Source organism: Lytechinus pictus, chromosome 2 (genome assembly GCF_037042905.1).
Source record: "Lytechinus pictus isolate F3 Inbred chromosome 2, Lp3.0, whole genome shotgun sequence".
In the NCBI taxonomy this organism is placed as follows: Eukaryota; Metazoa; Echinodermata; class Echinoidea; order Temnopleuroida; family Toxopneustidae; genus Lytechinus; species Lytechinus pictus.
The window spans coordinates 11,234,631-11,250,158 of NC_087246.1; the positions used below are offsets into that span (position 1 = coordinate 11,234,631).

General features: G+C 34.0%; 1 protein-coding gene across 2 annotated transcripts; it reads right to left on the reverse strand.

Annotated features, from left to right (window-relative positions):
* Positions 1-834: 834 nt before the first annotated feature.
* On the reverse strand, positions 835-10,859 carry LOC129254835 (uncharacterized). 2 transcript variants are annotated; one of them, XM_064109368.1, is made up of 6 exons: positions 10,463-10,859; positions 8,624-8,887; positions 8,344-8,507; positions 7,524-7,637; positions 5,768-5,917; positions 835-5,340 (listed from the first exon to the last, which is right to left on the reverse strand). In XM_064109368.1, exons 2-6 carry the CDS (start codon positions 8,796-8,798, stop codon positions 4,519-4,521), a joined length of 1,425 nt encoding a protein of 474 aa, XP_063965438.1. In that variant the 5' UTR covers positions 8,799-8,887; positions 10,463-10,859; the 3' UTR covers positions 835-4,518. The 2 variants fall into 2 exon arrangements, with proteins under 2 accessions (XP_063965438.1, XP_054749346.2); XM_054893371.2 differs by lacking the exon at positions 10,463-10,859 and having other exon boundaries at positions 8,344-8,541; positions 8,624-8,847.
* Positions 10,860-15,528: the final 4,669 nt, after the last annotated feature.

Below are 15,528 nucleotides of genomic sequence, written 5' to 3' on the forward strand. Positions count from 1 at the left end.
ATATTATTAATGCAGAGTTGCAGATCATACAAAAGTGGATAAGGGCTAATGAATTATCAATGAATTTTCTGATGACAAATGACCTTATTCCTTAGCCTCATAAGTCCATGATTTCCCACTGATATTGTTTCATGTTTACCAAGAACCATACAATTCATAAATATCCAACTAGACAATCAGATGAATCCCATTTACCTCTTTTGGGAACATGTTCCGCCCAGCCAAGGATAGCCATAAAACACCCCACTTTCATAGGATAGGAAAATATGAACACTGACCCCATGACTATGGCGGCTGCTCGTAATGGGGAAGTCCTCCATCGGACTTTATGCCGGTTTAAACAGCAAAAAATCATCAATACATTTAAGGTAAACAAAATCCATCAAAATGTTTGTCTTTTGTGAGCTGCTCACCACTGTGCTGTTGCTCATTTTTTATTTATTTTTCATGTATTTCATATAAAACCATGTATGATATAAACAATAAAAGGAGCAGGGGCATCATGATGCTCCTGGATTCTGTACAGCAACTAATGGGAGATATCATTAAATGGTCTCCCCATCCCCCCCCCCCCCCCCCCCGAAAAAGAAAACCAACCTTAAGGTCTCTATGGTATACAGAAATCTGCCACCGGGAAACATGATTTTTATTTAAGAAAGATCCTTTAATAGTTATGGGTCTACTTTCCATTACAAATTCCACAAACATGGGTCCCAAAATCATGTTTTTCATTCCCAAATTTTCTCCTCATTTGTCAAGGATAAAATGAGAGGTTGAAATAGACATGGAGGCACATTTACAGCAAAAGGACCCTTGGATGAAGGAATGGAGTTTTCAACAGAACATCTCTGTCCGACTTTAATCTGAGTATCCCCTCTTCCAATTACAATGTCAAAATTTCGAACTCTTCTATTCTATGATGGATATTCATCAAAACTTCATCTGCTTTTATTAAAAGTGATCAAGATGGGCCCCAAGTCTACTTCTACCACAAAATATTCATCATTAATGAAATTAAGAATAGGACCACATGCAGCACCTTTCAAACACATTTATTTCACATAGCATCAGCTAATATTAATTATTTGGCATGCATAATTGCATATATACTCAAATTTTAATTCACTTGGAAAGTAAATATACACACATGTATATGAGGGCAAATTGCCAATTTTTTTCTTCATTTTATAGTCTAATGCTATTCCGTCCACCAACATTTCGTCTAACAATCATTTGGTCCAATAACCATTTGGTTCAATCATCACTTCGTATAATCACCAGTTAGTCTGTGATTATTTCATCTCATAGTAAGTTGGTCTACCATCCATTTTATTTTCATTCATTTTTCCCAATTAACAAGTGGAACGCCTCTTGCAGTCTCCTCTGCTTTACACGATTCGATATAGCAGCAGTGCTGACTTTGAAAAACAGCTAATGAATAATTATTCAAAAGAAAAACATTCATGTGATAATATAATACTATGTCCATTGACCCAAAATTACCTTTGACCATGATCATGTGACCTAAGATTTGTGCAAAACAATCATACTTGATTAGTCTTATGCTTAGATGTTTCATGAACTAGATCCATACACTTTCCAAGTTATGATGCCAATTCAACAAATACCCCCAACACGGCCAGATTTCATTGACCTTAAATGACTTTTGATCTTGGTCATGTTCCTGAAACATGCACAGGATATTCAGGGATACATTGCTGCTGCTATATCTAAGTTTAATGAACTAGATCCATAAACTTTTAAAGTTATGATGACAAATCCACAAATACCCCAGCATGGCCAAAGTCTGTTGACCCTAACTGACCTTTAACCTTGATCATGTGACCTGAAACTCAAGCAGGATCTTCAGTGATACACCATTACCCTTATGTCTCAGTTTCATGAACTAGGTTTATATACTTTTAAGTTATGATGATATTTCAAAAACTTAACTTTGGTTAATATTGCAATGCTGATGATGCCGCTGTCGCGGTTGGAAAAGCGGCGCCTGGTATCGCTCTGCTATGCGGCGATAAAAAAATTAGTCAAATGAGACCAAATGGTATATAAACTAAATGGCTATTGGACCAACTGGTTATTACACAAAATGGTGAGAGAACGAAATGGCAATAAGACTGATGATAAGACCATGTGAATAGTGGACCAACTGATGGTAGACCAAGTGATAGTAGACGAGTTGGTAAGTGGATGAATTGGCATTAGACCAATTGAAAACAAAGAATGACTGCTATACATACATTAAAGACTCATTGAGGGTATCACCTGTCCTGTAGAACTACACTAGAAATAAATAAATATTAATATATACATCATATCAAATTAGCAATTTGATTTCAATGATCTGAATACAAGCGACAGGACCTATAGAACCGCATGTAACCACTTCTTATGAATAATTTACTACATGTACATGTATTACACAGTTCTATTGTAACTGGACAAAATATCTTATTTTCTTCAAAAATTTCACTGTTACAAGAAGTGACAATCATAATCACCAATAACGAAAATAATTGAATAGTGACTGCATCTCAAGAATTTCAAAGATTATATCCCGACATTTTTAGCAATTCAAAATGATTGAGAAGTGATTTTTACAAAATGTGTACGCATTTATTTTTATTTTGATAAGAATCCCATGTAAAATAGGTTTTCTTATCGAATGGCAAAATACGTCTGTCAAATTAAAAAGGTAATTCCAATATCAATATTAAGTTCTCTCTGAATATGGCAAGAACAAAGCATCTTGTCAGTGTGCACTCTGACATTGTTTCAATAAAACATACAAATATTTAAAAATGCTGCCTATAATGTATGTTCATGTATGAATGGCTTGACATATCAATTTTTACGCAGAAGTTAGTCAATAAGGGTAGGTATGCTTCTTCCAATTTATTTTACTCAAAAGCTTTTTGGTAAAAAAATCATAATAATAATTTTCACACTAAGTGGAATTTGGTTTAAATTCTTTTTAAAATTCACCTTCCTAATCCTAACATTTGAGTTAATTCCCTTAACACAAACAATAATTTTACTATAGACCCTAGTATCAATGTACATATCAATATCAGATATTAAAAATACCTGGCAAATGGAAAGCATATTATGGCAAGAGATTTTAAAAATGTAAACAATGCACATAGCCATTATTTACAGTGTTTAATAAAATAGGCAAACCATCATTTTCTCAAGAAAAGGGGGCAAGTGAAAAAAAATATCATCATCATAGATTCATTTTTATAAACCACTATAAAAGGAAATGTAACAAGATCATGATTATAAAAACCCAAAGCTTTTAATGGCAATAATTCTAAATAAAGAGAAATACAAACAGGTGAGTTGTATATTTTAGCAAGATTCTGGCATCACAGATAATGTTATTGCACTTACATTTCTCATATCCTATATCAATTAAATCCTGTATGCTGATTGGTCTAAATAGCATCATGTGACCAAACATATCCTCACTATTTTCCGATCATGTTGAAAATGAAACGCCCACTGAAGAAAAATTACTATTCTGTGACGTCAATGATAGAATAGTGCACTAATCCATCATTGAGGTCACAGATCATGCATTGTCTGGTGCACCGGTCAGCGAGGTGACTCTACCGAGCAAGTCCCTGAAGGGACGGCGCAGGCACAAATCCGTGTTCCGCTGCATGAGCGTGTGGCTTCAGGGAATGTAGATCAGTCAGCGCAGGGCGTCATGTATATTTTGATTCATATTAAAAGAGGATGAACTACGTGTACAAAAACTAGATTATCAATATCTATTGTTCTAACTTGACAAATGTAGGATATAAAACAAATATACCAGGCATTTATTTCTAAAGTACTGGCAATAATAGTAATGCCAGTCCAATCTTGGACAAATAATTCCTGCAATCTTTGCTCAAAGCCTTGTATATTTGTATAATATAAATGGGAAATGACTTATAGCCGAGTTGTTCTATCATCATATCAATACTGTTGATCTTGTTCAAATGATCTTGAAAGATGGCAAAAAGTGCTTCCCTCAGAGGCAGTGAGTATTCAGCTACATACATACTATTGAGCACTAAGATACAGAAGAAAGCAGTTTGCAAGCCTCTCCCATACTGATTTTCCTTCAACTTTTCCAATTGATTTTGAGCCAGTGAACATAAGCAACACAACAATACATAATACATGTATGCCATTGACAACTATGAATACATTATAATAAATTATGTACCACATGCACAGTATATGCCAATTTAAAAAAATAAAGTAATACTGGCCATTAGAGCAAGATCTTAAACCTCTTCCAAGTAATTCCCTTTCAGGGGGTCCCACAAGGGGGGCACTTGCGCCTTTAGTTTTGAAGTAAAACGAAGGAGGACCAGGAAAGAAGAGTGACTGAAAGAGAGGAACTATAGAACACCCCAATTCAAACTAATTAGGTTATATTGGCCCTTCTATCAAAATACATTAGCACAGACCCTGATCCCTATTGTCAAGTGTTTAAACAATATTCTAGAGATGATCCATCGGTAAAAGCTGCCTTCTGTCAACAGTGATTAGGTCCTGTCCAAGAACATCTTCATCTTCTCCCATAACACCAAGGTTGTTTCCAGCAACACCTAAATTACATCCCACAACATCTAAACCTTGACTAGCAACATGTAAATCTTGCCTCGCAACATCTAAATTTTGTCCCACAGCATCTATTCCTTGCACCGCAACATTCACATTTTGTCCTGCGATATGATTACTCTGTCCTGCAACATAGACACTATGTCCCGCAACATCAATTCTTTGTCCTGGGACACTCATACTTGGTCCTGCAAAATGAATACTCTCTCCTGCATTGACACCCAAACTTTGTGAAACACTAATACATGGACTTGGTCTTGCAATATGGAGTCTTTGTCCTGCAGTAACATCCATACTTTGAGGAGTACTGATGCTTGTTCCTGCAACATGTTGTGGATCACTCAAACTTGGAGCTGAAATATGTGTACTTGATCCTACACTGCCAAAACTTTGTGGAACACTTAATCTTGGTCTTGCAACCTGTTCAAAACTATTCACATCTTGTCCCTTATCACTGACTAGTTGTTCTGTTTCATCCATTCTGTACTCTGAAATGCTTGCATCACCTCTTGTTGAAGTGCTTGGCAGAAATGAAAATGCCATATTTTCTAAACCTTCTTTTTCTTCTATCTCCATAGCCGCCATTTTCATCTTTCTCTCCCGCTTCTTGCGTTTCTTTGATTTCTTCTTCTTCTTTTTCTTGGGTATGCTAGCTTGTGGATCATATAAAGTTCTGTTTTTCATGATTTTCTTGAACAAATCCTGCCAAGGAAGAATTGAACAAATGTAATTTGAAATAACTGAATTGAATACAATACATCATCTATACCTACAAAACATGACAAACAAATTATAACTGAAGGCAAAAACAAACATATAGAACAAAGGCCTTATAAAAAAGTGTGATTAAAAAAACCTTTAAAATAAAAATCCCACATAAAATTAAAATAGGATTTAATCTAAAAACTATGAACTATCAAACAAAATTCAGCACAATAGTGTTCTTTTAAATCAGTCCCTGCACGTGTCTTTTATAATTTAATGAACATTATCAAGAGTTAACTGTGTCAGTCCATATTTTCTTTTAAAAGTTGAAAGAAGTTGATCTCCAAAAACCTTAATAGACATTAACCATGGTATCCTACTGAAGTAACATAAGAAATTAAATTGTGATCAAGTACTACTCTACCTCCCCAGAAAGGTGATTTCTGTGGTCTTTAGAGTCAGGCAGTGTTACAAAGAACTTGACATCAACCTTAATGGACTCCGGTCTCTTGAGACGGTCCTGGTTGAAACGCTTGCATGCCATCCTCTTTCTATGTGGTGTGGCTTCAGTGACCTAGCCCAAGAAATGATAAGAAAGAGTGTAATGTTCTCCAATGAAAAAACTCATAAGTGAACAAGAGTGTCGCTAAGGCGAGCACATAATACGCCCGCCTGTAACGCGGAAAATGGAGTTATTGGTCAAACAAGAAAAGTGGAAGGTGGCGACTTCACCTTAAATTGAAGTTAAACTGAAGTTATCGTGTTTACAAGTACTGCAGAAGGGTAAGGTGATAACATGTCACTGTGACCTTGACCTTTGACCTTTTGACCTCAAAATCAAAAGGCTTCCTGGATCTATGCTAGTATCATACACACCAATTTATATGAGCCTAGATTAAGTTAAACTGAAGTTATCGCGTTTACAAGGACTGCAGAAGGGTAAGATGAAAACATGTCAGTGTGACCTTGACCTTTGACCTTTTGACCTCAAAATCAAAAGGCTTCCTGAGATCCATGCTAGTATCATACACACCAAATTATATGAGCCTAGATTAAGTTTAACTGAAGTTATCGCGTTTACAAGGAAAAGTTAACGGACGGACACCAAGCGTGATACCATAATTTTTTATACGCCCGTCTAGACGGGCGTATATAAAAATCGTGAAGTGAAGATTATACAACTACCCAATATTCAGGAACATGCATTGCTGTACGATATTCACCAAGCCTTAAATTTTGATACTCTTGGGACAAGGCCACATGATTATACAGTGCATATGAAAACGACACAAGATTTACAATCAAAATTGGCCGACACTATCTTCACAAAGCTGAAACTGAATCTTGTTGCTTTATGCGCTGTAGTAAAGCACAAATGGAAAAAATGATTTTAAAATGGAACAAATCACCAATACTACGAGGAGGGGCTTCAAGACCAGCCAACATGGTATCCACGACCATGACTTTGGATGGCCTTGGATCAAATGAAGCCCTGATAAATCATGCACTGCGCTTTATGAAAGGTTAGTTTTCTACATTGCTTATTGAAAGAATGTTCCATATTTTGGATGAAAATCAAAGCAAATGGGGAAATTGAGGACATCAAGATGGTTAAACATGTGCAAGGTATTCCATCTTCTATTAGACGACCATTTAATAAGGAAAATTCAACAGAAATCAGGGCACAAAAAGAAAGTAATGACTTTGTAAAAGTTGTAATCATTGTACATACAGCCACAAGAATTTGAATAGTAAAGTGACAGCACCATGATGTAGGGCAAGGACAATTCAATTTGCTCCAATGCACAATACGACTTTTTAAAATGTAAAAAGTTTTACTCAGAATATTTTCATTAAAAGGGGACATATAAAAATATGTTATCTATATGTTGTGTCAATTCACCACCAACAGAAAACACAAATGAAAAATTGGAGAATTATCCCTCCCACTTGTCAAAATTTCAGTACTCATCAAGCTGAAAACTTGAGATCTAATTTTATCAGTGATCTCATTTTTCAAATAGACTAAACTTGCTTATTTTTTTCAAATTTATTTCAAATATAACATATCTAGTTTTCTCATTTTCTCCTTTGACACACATCATTTCATTTCGAAGTAAGTATTCCCCTTTAATTTTTTTTTTGAAATTATGTATCAATAAATCAATTGATAAAGTTACCTGGTAGTCTGGAAAGAATGCAACTTTCTTGATATAGATTGCAGCAGGGCAGTTGACTTTCTTGGTGGATTTTCTGGATGTAGGATCTTTCTCTTTGATACCTTGATCTTTAGCCTAAGCAAACAAGACAAATGGCAATTGATAATTTTCTTTTAACATAATTTACGAGCCTGTATATGGAACCACATTTTACATACTACAAACCCTGCGCTTTTGATTCTTAAGAAAGTGTTAACTGCATTTAATAATAATTAAGCACATTCTACTGGATAATGTAACTTAGTACTGGTACAAAATAATACTTAAAGAGTGTGACATTTGAAGTTGATGGTATTTATTATTTTAAAAAGACAATTCACTCTCCTCAATCGTTTTGCTGGCTTACAACAATTATGCTGAAATTTTGGACATGCTTATTTCCTTCTACCAATATATGATAGCCTCCGTTCCAATCGTTATAGAACAATCAGCCAACCCCCTCCCTCACCAAAAAAAACAAGAAAAAAAAGAAGAAGCATAAATACATGTATGGACAAGTTGTTGAATATTCAAAATGGTTGCTTTTATTAGAGATTAGATAAACAATTCACATACTGAAAATATAGTGCATGTTATTTTTCTTAACCACTACTATACTACAATTGTCTTTTAAAAGATTAAAGGGTACCAAAATATTTTTGTCAGTGAGGATTGGAAATAACTGCATCCTCTTTCCCTCCCCTGCTTCAAGACTATTCCACATTTTTTTCAAATAAATAAACAGAGATAAAATAGATGGAGAAAAAATCTGAACTATTAAAAAAATGCTCTCAATATGTACCATCCTTTTTAATCTTGTCTGTTCTCTTTTGAGCTTCTTGAAGTTGAGATGACGATCTTTACCCTGGTGACAGCACAGAACCTTGGTTCCTATGACAATTGCTGGTCCAAAGGCGGAAGGGACACTCTTGAGAGACCAACGAAACAACTTTTTACCATGCCAGTCTGTGATGATAAAAAAATTAACACATGAATAATTCTGGATCAAAACAGAGTTCCTCCTTGTAATCTTTTAGTAATAATAAATTGTTAATAGGAAAAAAAGATATTTACATATATACCTTCTGTGCTGAATTTTGTACTCTGGTGCTCAACGACAAATCTTGCGATGGTTGCTCTCTCATAGGACGAGATGATCTTACTGACTTCCTCCTGGGATGTAGCAACATAGGTCTGACCACCAGCAACATAGATGAAGTCTGGAACCTCACTTACTTCAGAATTGCTGGACTCCATCTTGAGCTACAGGTAAAGTTACTCCTGGAGTCCTCCTTGAGATTATCTCTGAACCTCCTACATGTAGGTCAAAGTCCAGCGTTCTTAATCTGCAATTAAAAGAACATCAGAACAGTAACACAATTTCTCAGAAAAATCAGTTTTGATCCAACAAAAAAAAAGAAAAACTACTGCATGAAAGGAAGTGAGTAAAGAGACCATGACAATGTATATCAACATAGATTTGATTTTTCTTTCTTTTTGATTAAGTATAAATCAACGAAAGAAGAGGGCATCAACCCTTTGCAGTGTTGGTGTTAGCTAGGTTGACCTATTTTGCCAAGATTATAAGACCATCATTCTCTCAAAGCAGTTTTTGTACTTCATAACTAGTTTTGATTTTTTTTTTTCATTTTTACCATTTTTCAATGAATAAGATTGATCTAAAAAATTAAGGTAAAGAATACATTTGTTGGATGTACATGTACAAAAGCATCTGAGGTAGTTTTTACTTTTGAGTCGTGTTCCTTAAATCTATAATTATGTTAAGTATGATATTATGTTTTGTATAGATTTTATTTTATGTTATGTTTATCATTAAGGCAATATGATCCAATTGTTTACAGTTCATTTTCATCAGCTTTAATTTGATACCTAACATGATAACATGATATGTTTATTCTGCTAAATAGAATCATGATAAAGAGGAATGTGAAAAATGGGAATGGCTTATGACATCAACAACAAAAAATGCTAAAGGATGCCCAGGTGGCACCCTCCAGATTCTTCAAAACACCCTATACTATACTACCACTTTGAGCAAAAAAAATATATACCCAACATGACGGTTATGTTGTGATTTTACTGGACTATCTTGCCCATAATGAAGCAACATTTTCCTGTCTGAGACTACTTAAAGTTAAAGTTAAGTTTAACATTGCAATTATAATGTTTACCTATGACACTTTTGCAATATTTAGTTGAAGCTCCCACAGTAGACACCTTCAAAATCAGGCTAGACCGACACTGGAAAGATAAACATTATGATTCCCACTATACTCTTAATTAGATATGAGAAGTCAATTTTCACCAACTTGCCCCACTGCCTCCTTAAACTTTTTGAAGCATGAATGAAGCAGACAAAATTAGAAGATAGACCTGGAAGCTCGACTGCTAATTCAGCATTCTTCCAGTATTTGCGGTAAGGTAAGGTAAGGTAATATTTCTGTGAAAATAGTTCCATGCATAGACCCTATGACTATGTGACAAAGGATGCAACTAACTTTCAATTGCCATCATTAAACTAGAGGCACACAGCAAATACATTTATATGGGAAACTCTCTCCAATAATACTAATAGGCAATATTGGGAGACAATCTAACATTTTTAACAATCATACTTCATAGAGAGATAAACAAAAAAAAGGTAAGACTAAGACTCTTAGTAATTAAGACAAATAAGAGTTCCATATGCACCCCCACTAAAATTGAAAATAAAAATAAAATAAAAATAAAAATAAAATAAAAATAAAATAAAAATTGAAAATAAAAATATGGAGAAGGTTCAGAATAATATATCTACTGTTAAACTTAAAACGGTGTTCTCATGCACATGGTTTAATATCGTGAAGTGAATTCACTTGTCAGTCTTCTTCACCTTTCTTCTTATTCGCACAAATACTTACACGTAACACGAAATGCAATAGATGGGACAACATGCAACGCCAACGGTGGAACTGCAGTTCTGTCCGAGTGTCTGTGTCACTACATTACGGTAATGTCATTCGATAGATAACCACTGACTGAACAGTGACGAAAACACAGATTCCTCGGAATTTTGATTTCTACCTTAACGTGAAGCCTATCGATGAAAAAAGGATAATGCCACGAGATAAAGATCCTGAAGCTAGAATAGAACCGCAAAACACGGCAATAACGAAAAGTTAAAAAAAAAAAAAAAAAAAAACAGAGTGCCTATATCAGTATCAAATTCAATCATATCGAGAAGTCCGGGCGAGAAGTAGACAAAGAAGAATTCAAAAATGTGATCCATCGATTTTTATTCAAAGTAAAGTTTCCAATGCGAAAAAGTAAATGTCATCATTGTCACCGGTCCCGGTCATTGTAATGCTAAATAATTATGTTTGGAAACAAAATCTCTAAAATTAAGAGAAATGGGAGAAGTGAGACAAACTATTCATATTAACTTATGATCATTCCGAAACTGTGGATTTGTAGCTAGGCTTATATTGCTTATAAAAAAATACACTTTTTTAATTAATACCCAGTTATAACTGAAGAGATATGTCCATGATTAAAAGTGTGACCAGGCTATACGGTGCGTATAAAAAAACGGGACAGTTTTGAAGTCTATAAAAAAAATTATTTCAAATTATGACATCTATATTTTGATGTAAATTGATGTCCTGAAATCTTATCTTTGAAATGCCATTTAAAAAATAAATTTTGTTTATGCTTGAGCGAACACGGGACATTTTTGTCGAGGGTTCAAAGACAGGTTTGCGCCAAAACGGCAGATATGAGAAATTTGATGATCAGCTAGACTTCTTGCTAATCAGCAGACTGAATTCCTTTTAACCTTTTCATTATCTTTGCCACGATTTTCAAATTATGCTATCAAATTTCATTTACAAATCTATCTATGAACTTGAATTATTTTGTTTTTTTCATTTTAACTTTTTTTACTTTTCGATTTTCCTTCATAAGTAAGAAAATAAGACTTTTTGTCAACCCAAACAAGAAGATTTGCATTATTAATTGGGAAAACTTGTAATTAATCAAGTCCTTTTATTATGTGAAACAAATTATTTTATATGGTACCTATAAAAACATGAATCCTATTTTCAAGGGGTTATTGATTCCTTGACCAAGTTTAATTATGTGCTTGACAGGACAAACAGGAAAGGATTCATACGTCTTTTAATGGCAATTAATGGTGTATTGAGTCAATTTTGAAGGAGCTAGATATGCATGGCAGATCGGATAATACGTATTAAAAAGTTGTGAGCGTGCAAGCAAAATTTTCCACTTTTTTTAATTAAAATATCAAATTTTGTGATAGAGTTTGACATAATGTTAAAAAAATGAATCATATTTCACTTTCTATCTTTCCTTTTATTTCCTTTCCACTTTTTTTTTTTTGGGGGGGGGGGGAGCACCCCGAGCCCTCCTCCATCTGCATGCCACTGTTCAAAGGCACAACCTTTGTAGCACACGATAAAAGGATTTTAATTAAAAAAAATACACGCTCTCCCATACTTCGGTTGATTTTTTTTTTGCTCAAACAAGGAATATTCAAAGCTAAAATAGAACATATTAAGAATAACAGCAACAGAACAATTCAGGCAAATAAACAGATTTTAAAATGAGTTTGACCGCATAATTCGAAAATAATGGCAAAGATAATGAAAAGGTTAAGAGAAAGTCTGCTGATTAGCAAGACGTCCGATCATTCTATGCCATTTTGGTGCAAGCCTCCTTTTTAATCCCAAACAAAAACATCATAATTTGAAACAAAAATTTTATAGACTTCAAATTTGTCCCGTTTTTTTGTTGATACGCACTGTATATTCGGTACTAGTATTCAATCTAGTAAGATACCAAATTAACATGTAGATCTATGCCTGAAAAAAAACACCCCAAAAACAAAGAAAGATGGAAATATGTTGATATGACAAAAAGGTATGAAAATATATAAATTCAAATCATATTTCAAAGACTTGGAGAAAGAACTTTTCATCATGCCATTGATCTGTACAAAGTATTTGACATTTTAGTATTTTTCATAGACGTAATAATGTGGAAGGATTAATCTTCAAAGCAACCGTCCGTTGATAACCGTTGCGATCTACATTTGGTTGTATTTCAGAAATATGTAGAAGATATACAGTTTTGGCAAGAAAAAATGGGATATATAGAGACTGTTTTGGGGGAATGATAACGGATTAAAGATGCACCCCCGGGTGGATCCACAGGAGCGTTTGATATGCTGGGCTTCGTCATTATTTCCCCTTCGGTATATAGGCCTATAAATACCATTTATTTTATTTATTCATTAGGCCTATGTTAGTTGCAAATTAAAAACAAACAAACCCGTAGTACTGAGGAATTCAAGGCTCGTATCAAATTAATTATAATGACATTGAATACATTTTGGCGAATAATGGTAAATTTCAAGTAGGTCCTATATACCAGAGGCGGATTCAGCATCATCTAGGAGGGGGGGGGCGGGTATTTTGTACAGGAAAATTTTGATAAAAGAAAAAAAGTTTTCACTGAAAATTGGAGGTCATTTTATTCCAGGAATGACAAGCAAAAAAAAAGGCCCCACCAGTTGCCTAAAAATATGCTTTTTTGTGCCTCTCAAAAAAAGGGGGGCAACGAGCCGGATGAGCTCCTAAAAAATATCTGGATCCGCTACTGAGTCCTTCCATATGGTCCTACATGGAGAGTTTATATAGGCCCTATTCAATTTCTTGAGTTTATTATCTGTCTCCATGTCAGTGTGTACGTAAGTGCCGCTCTGTAGTCATGAAAATAGCTTGTTGATTAATTATTTGTTTGATTGATTTTGTGATTTATATTGATCAATAAAAAGAAAAAAAGTACTTGTCGGATGTTTTATTCAACAAAGTCTATTTCATTTGAAAGAACAAGACCTAGAATAATGACAGAGATTATCCTCCAATCAAATTAATCATGTTAAACGGATCTCCAGGAAAGGAGAAGTGGACCCCTTCCCTACATTGACGGTCCGAAAAATGTGTATATGTATACAAAATATGATGTTTGTTTTGTGTTATCTGGACAAAATACTGAGAGATAATGATAAATGATGATTCAGTCCCAGAATTTGATTTGCCTTTTTTATTGTTAAACCTGTATTAATATAATGTTATGTAGTATACTTCCTGTTATCCTTTCAGTCATTCATCTTCACTTGTTTACAAACTCCCCCAATGTCATTTAAGAATTCCCTAACACCCAATGCCATGTAACTCCTATTTTAATAATTGTGCTATTCAAATACTCAATCTTAATCATTCTTTGAAGACATCTTCTTCATCTCTGATCGGTAAGTGAAACCATTTTCTTTATTGTTCCACTGGCAAATGAGAGAGTGCGAGAGGCTATATTTAGTATTTGTTATAATGAGTATAATTGTATTTTTATTGTACACAGTTTCATTAATTTGTTATAATACCACCATCTTTATCCTTTTGATTTGACCTTTGTATTAACAACATTCCAAAATTTTACAAACACTGACTCTAGCCAGATTATTAAAATTGACCATAATGAAAATTAAACCACCTTTTTTACTTAAGACGAAGTCATTGACATTGACAATTCCAAAGAATACCGAGCTAGATAAGGATTACCCAAGTTAATGTAACATGTGATATTTCATCATTTCTCAAACAATATTTGGATGTGATGTAATCAAAGTAGATGATATTATGAAGCAAGAAAGTTTTATGTTTCAATCAAAATCATGATGATGTTGTATTTGGTTAACATTAACATGTAAAGCAAAGAATTTTCCAGTGATGAATAATACTGGACTACACATAGGCCTAGTGTGTCAAGAAATACATTTTATTTTGGTTTTTATTATTTTCTTTTGGTATTTCGCCGCTTTGTGTATAGCATGAGATCAAATCAAGTTTGGATGTACTTGAAAATAACCATTAAGACATTATCAGAGCAAATTAGGAGTGAAACTCATATAGAAGATTTGGTGCGTAATCCTATGACATAAATATACTTCGGAATTTGAAGTGAAAATAGAAGCACATTTCCCTATGATGAGGACGCCCACCGCTCACAAATTGATTGATTTATATAATATTGTTGTGGAGTGTATAGAAACTACTTTGGTAACATCACTATTGTCTGAAATCTTACAAGTGTGAACAGACCCTTAGAGAAATTAATCCTCAACACAAGGCAAGCTGTACCCCAATCCACCTGTTTTATTACAATATCCAGACTAGTTGACAGGTACAATGACATTAATGACATAAATGACCATTACAGAGAATTGCCCTGTGACCTCTGAATCCCATCGAGACCATTAAAGTTTACTGTGACCTACTGACAAACTTATCAGACAGAGATATTTCAGACAATTGTATTTGATTTAAATAAGTGATTGCTAAATGTGTGATATGTATGTGATTGAATTAGAACTTAGTAGTAATTGTTGACTATATGGTTAATTTAGTTTAGCGTAGTATATATTTTATTGAACAAATATTTATCATCGCAAGGTTGATTACCAAGATAAGTTTGAATTTATACTTGTCATAATGATGATATCTAACAAGTTTGAAAGTACTTGTTTATTTTGTTCTTTTATAACATGAATAAGGAAAGATATTCTCCAACAGGATAGGAGTGATAGTAATAATTGAGTTCTATGTTGATTGCTTCATTTGAAGAACATATTGGCTGGCCTTCCTAACATAGAGGAACTGTCATTTCTAGAGCGCACCTGTTAACTTTCCGCTAATTATTCATGTTGATCAGATGCTAAGATTTATATAGCATACATATTTTTTCTTGTTATTACTGTTATTGCTTGAACTAATTTAGTGCCATAGTTAGAGTGAAATTAATCCGTATTCTTCGTTTAATTTGAAGGACTTTGTACTATGTAATTAATGAGCATTGATTTAATAATATTTGCTGATTGTTTCAAAGTGCATAAGTCTGCACGAGTTAATGT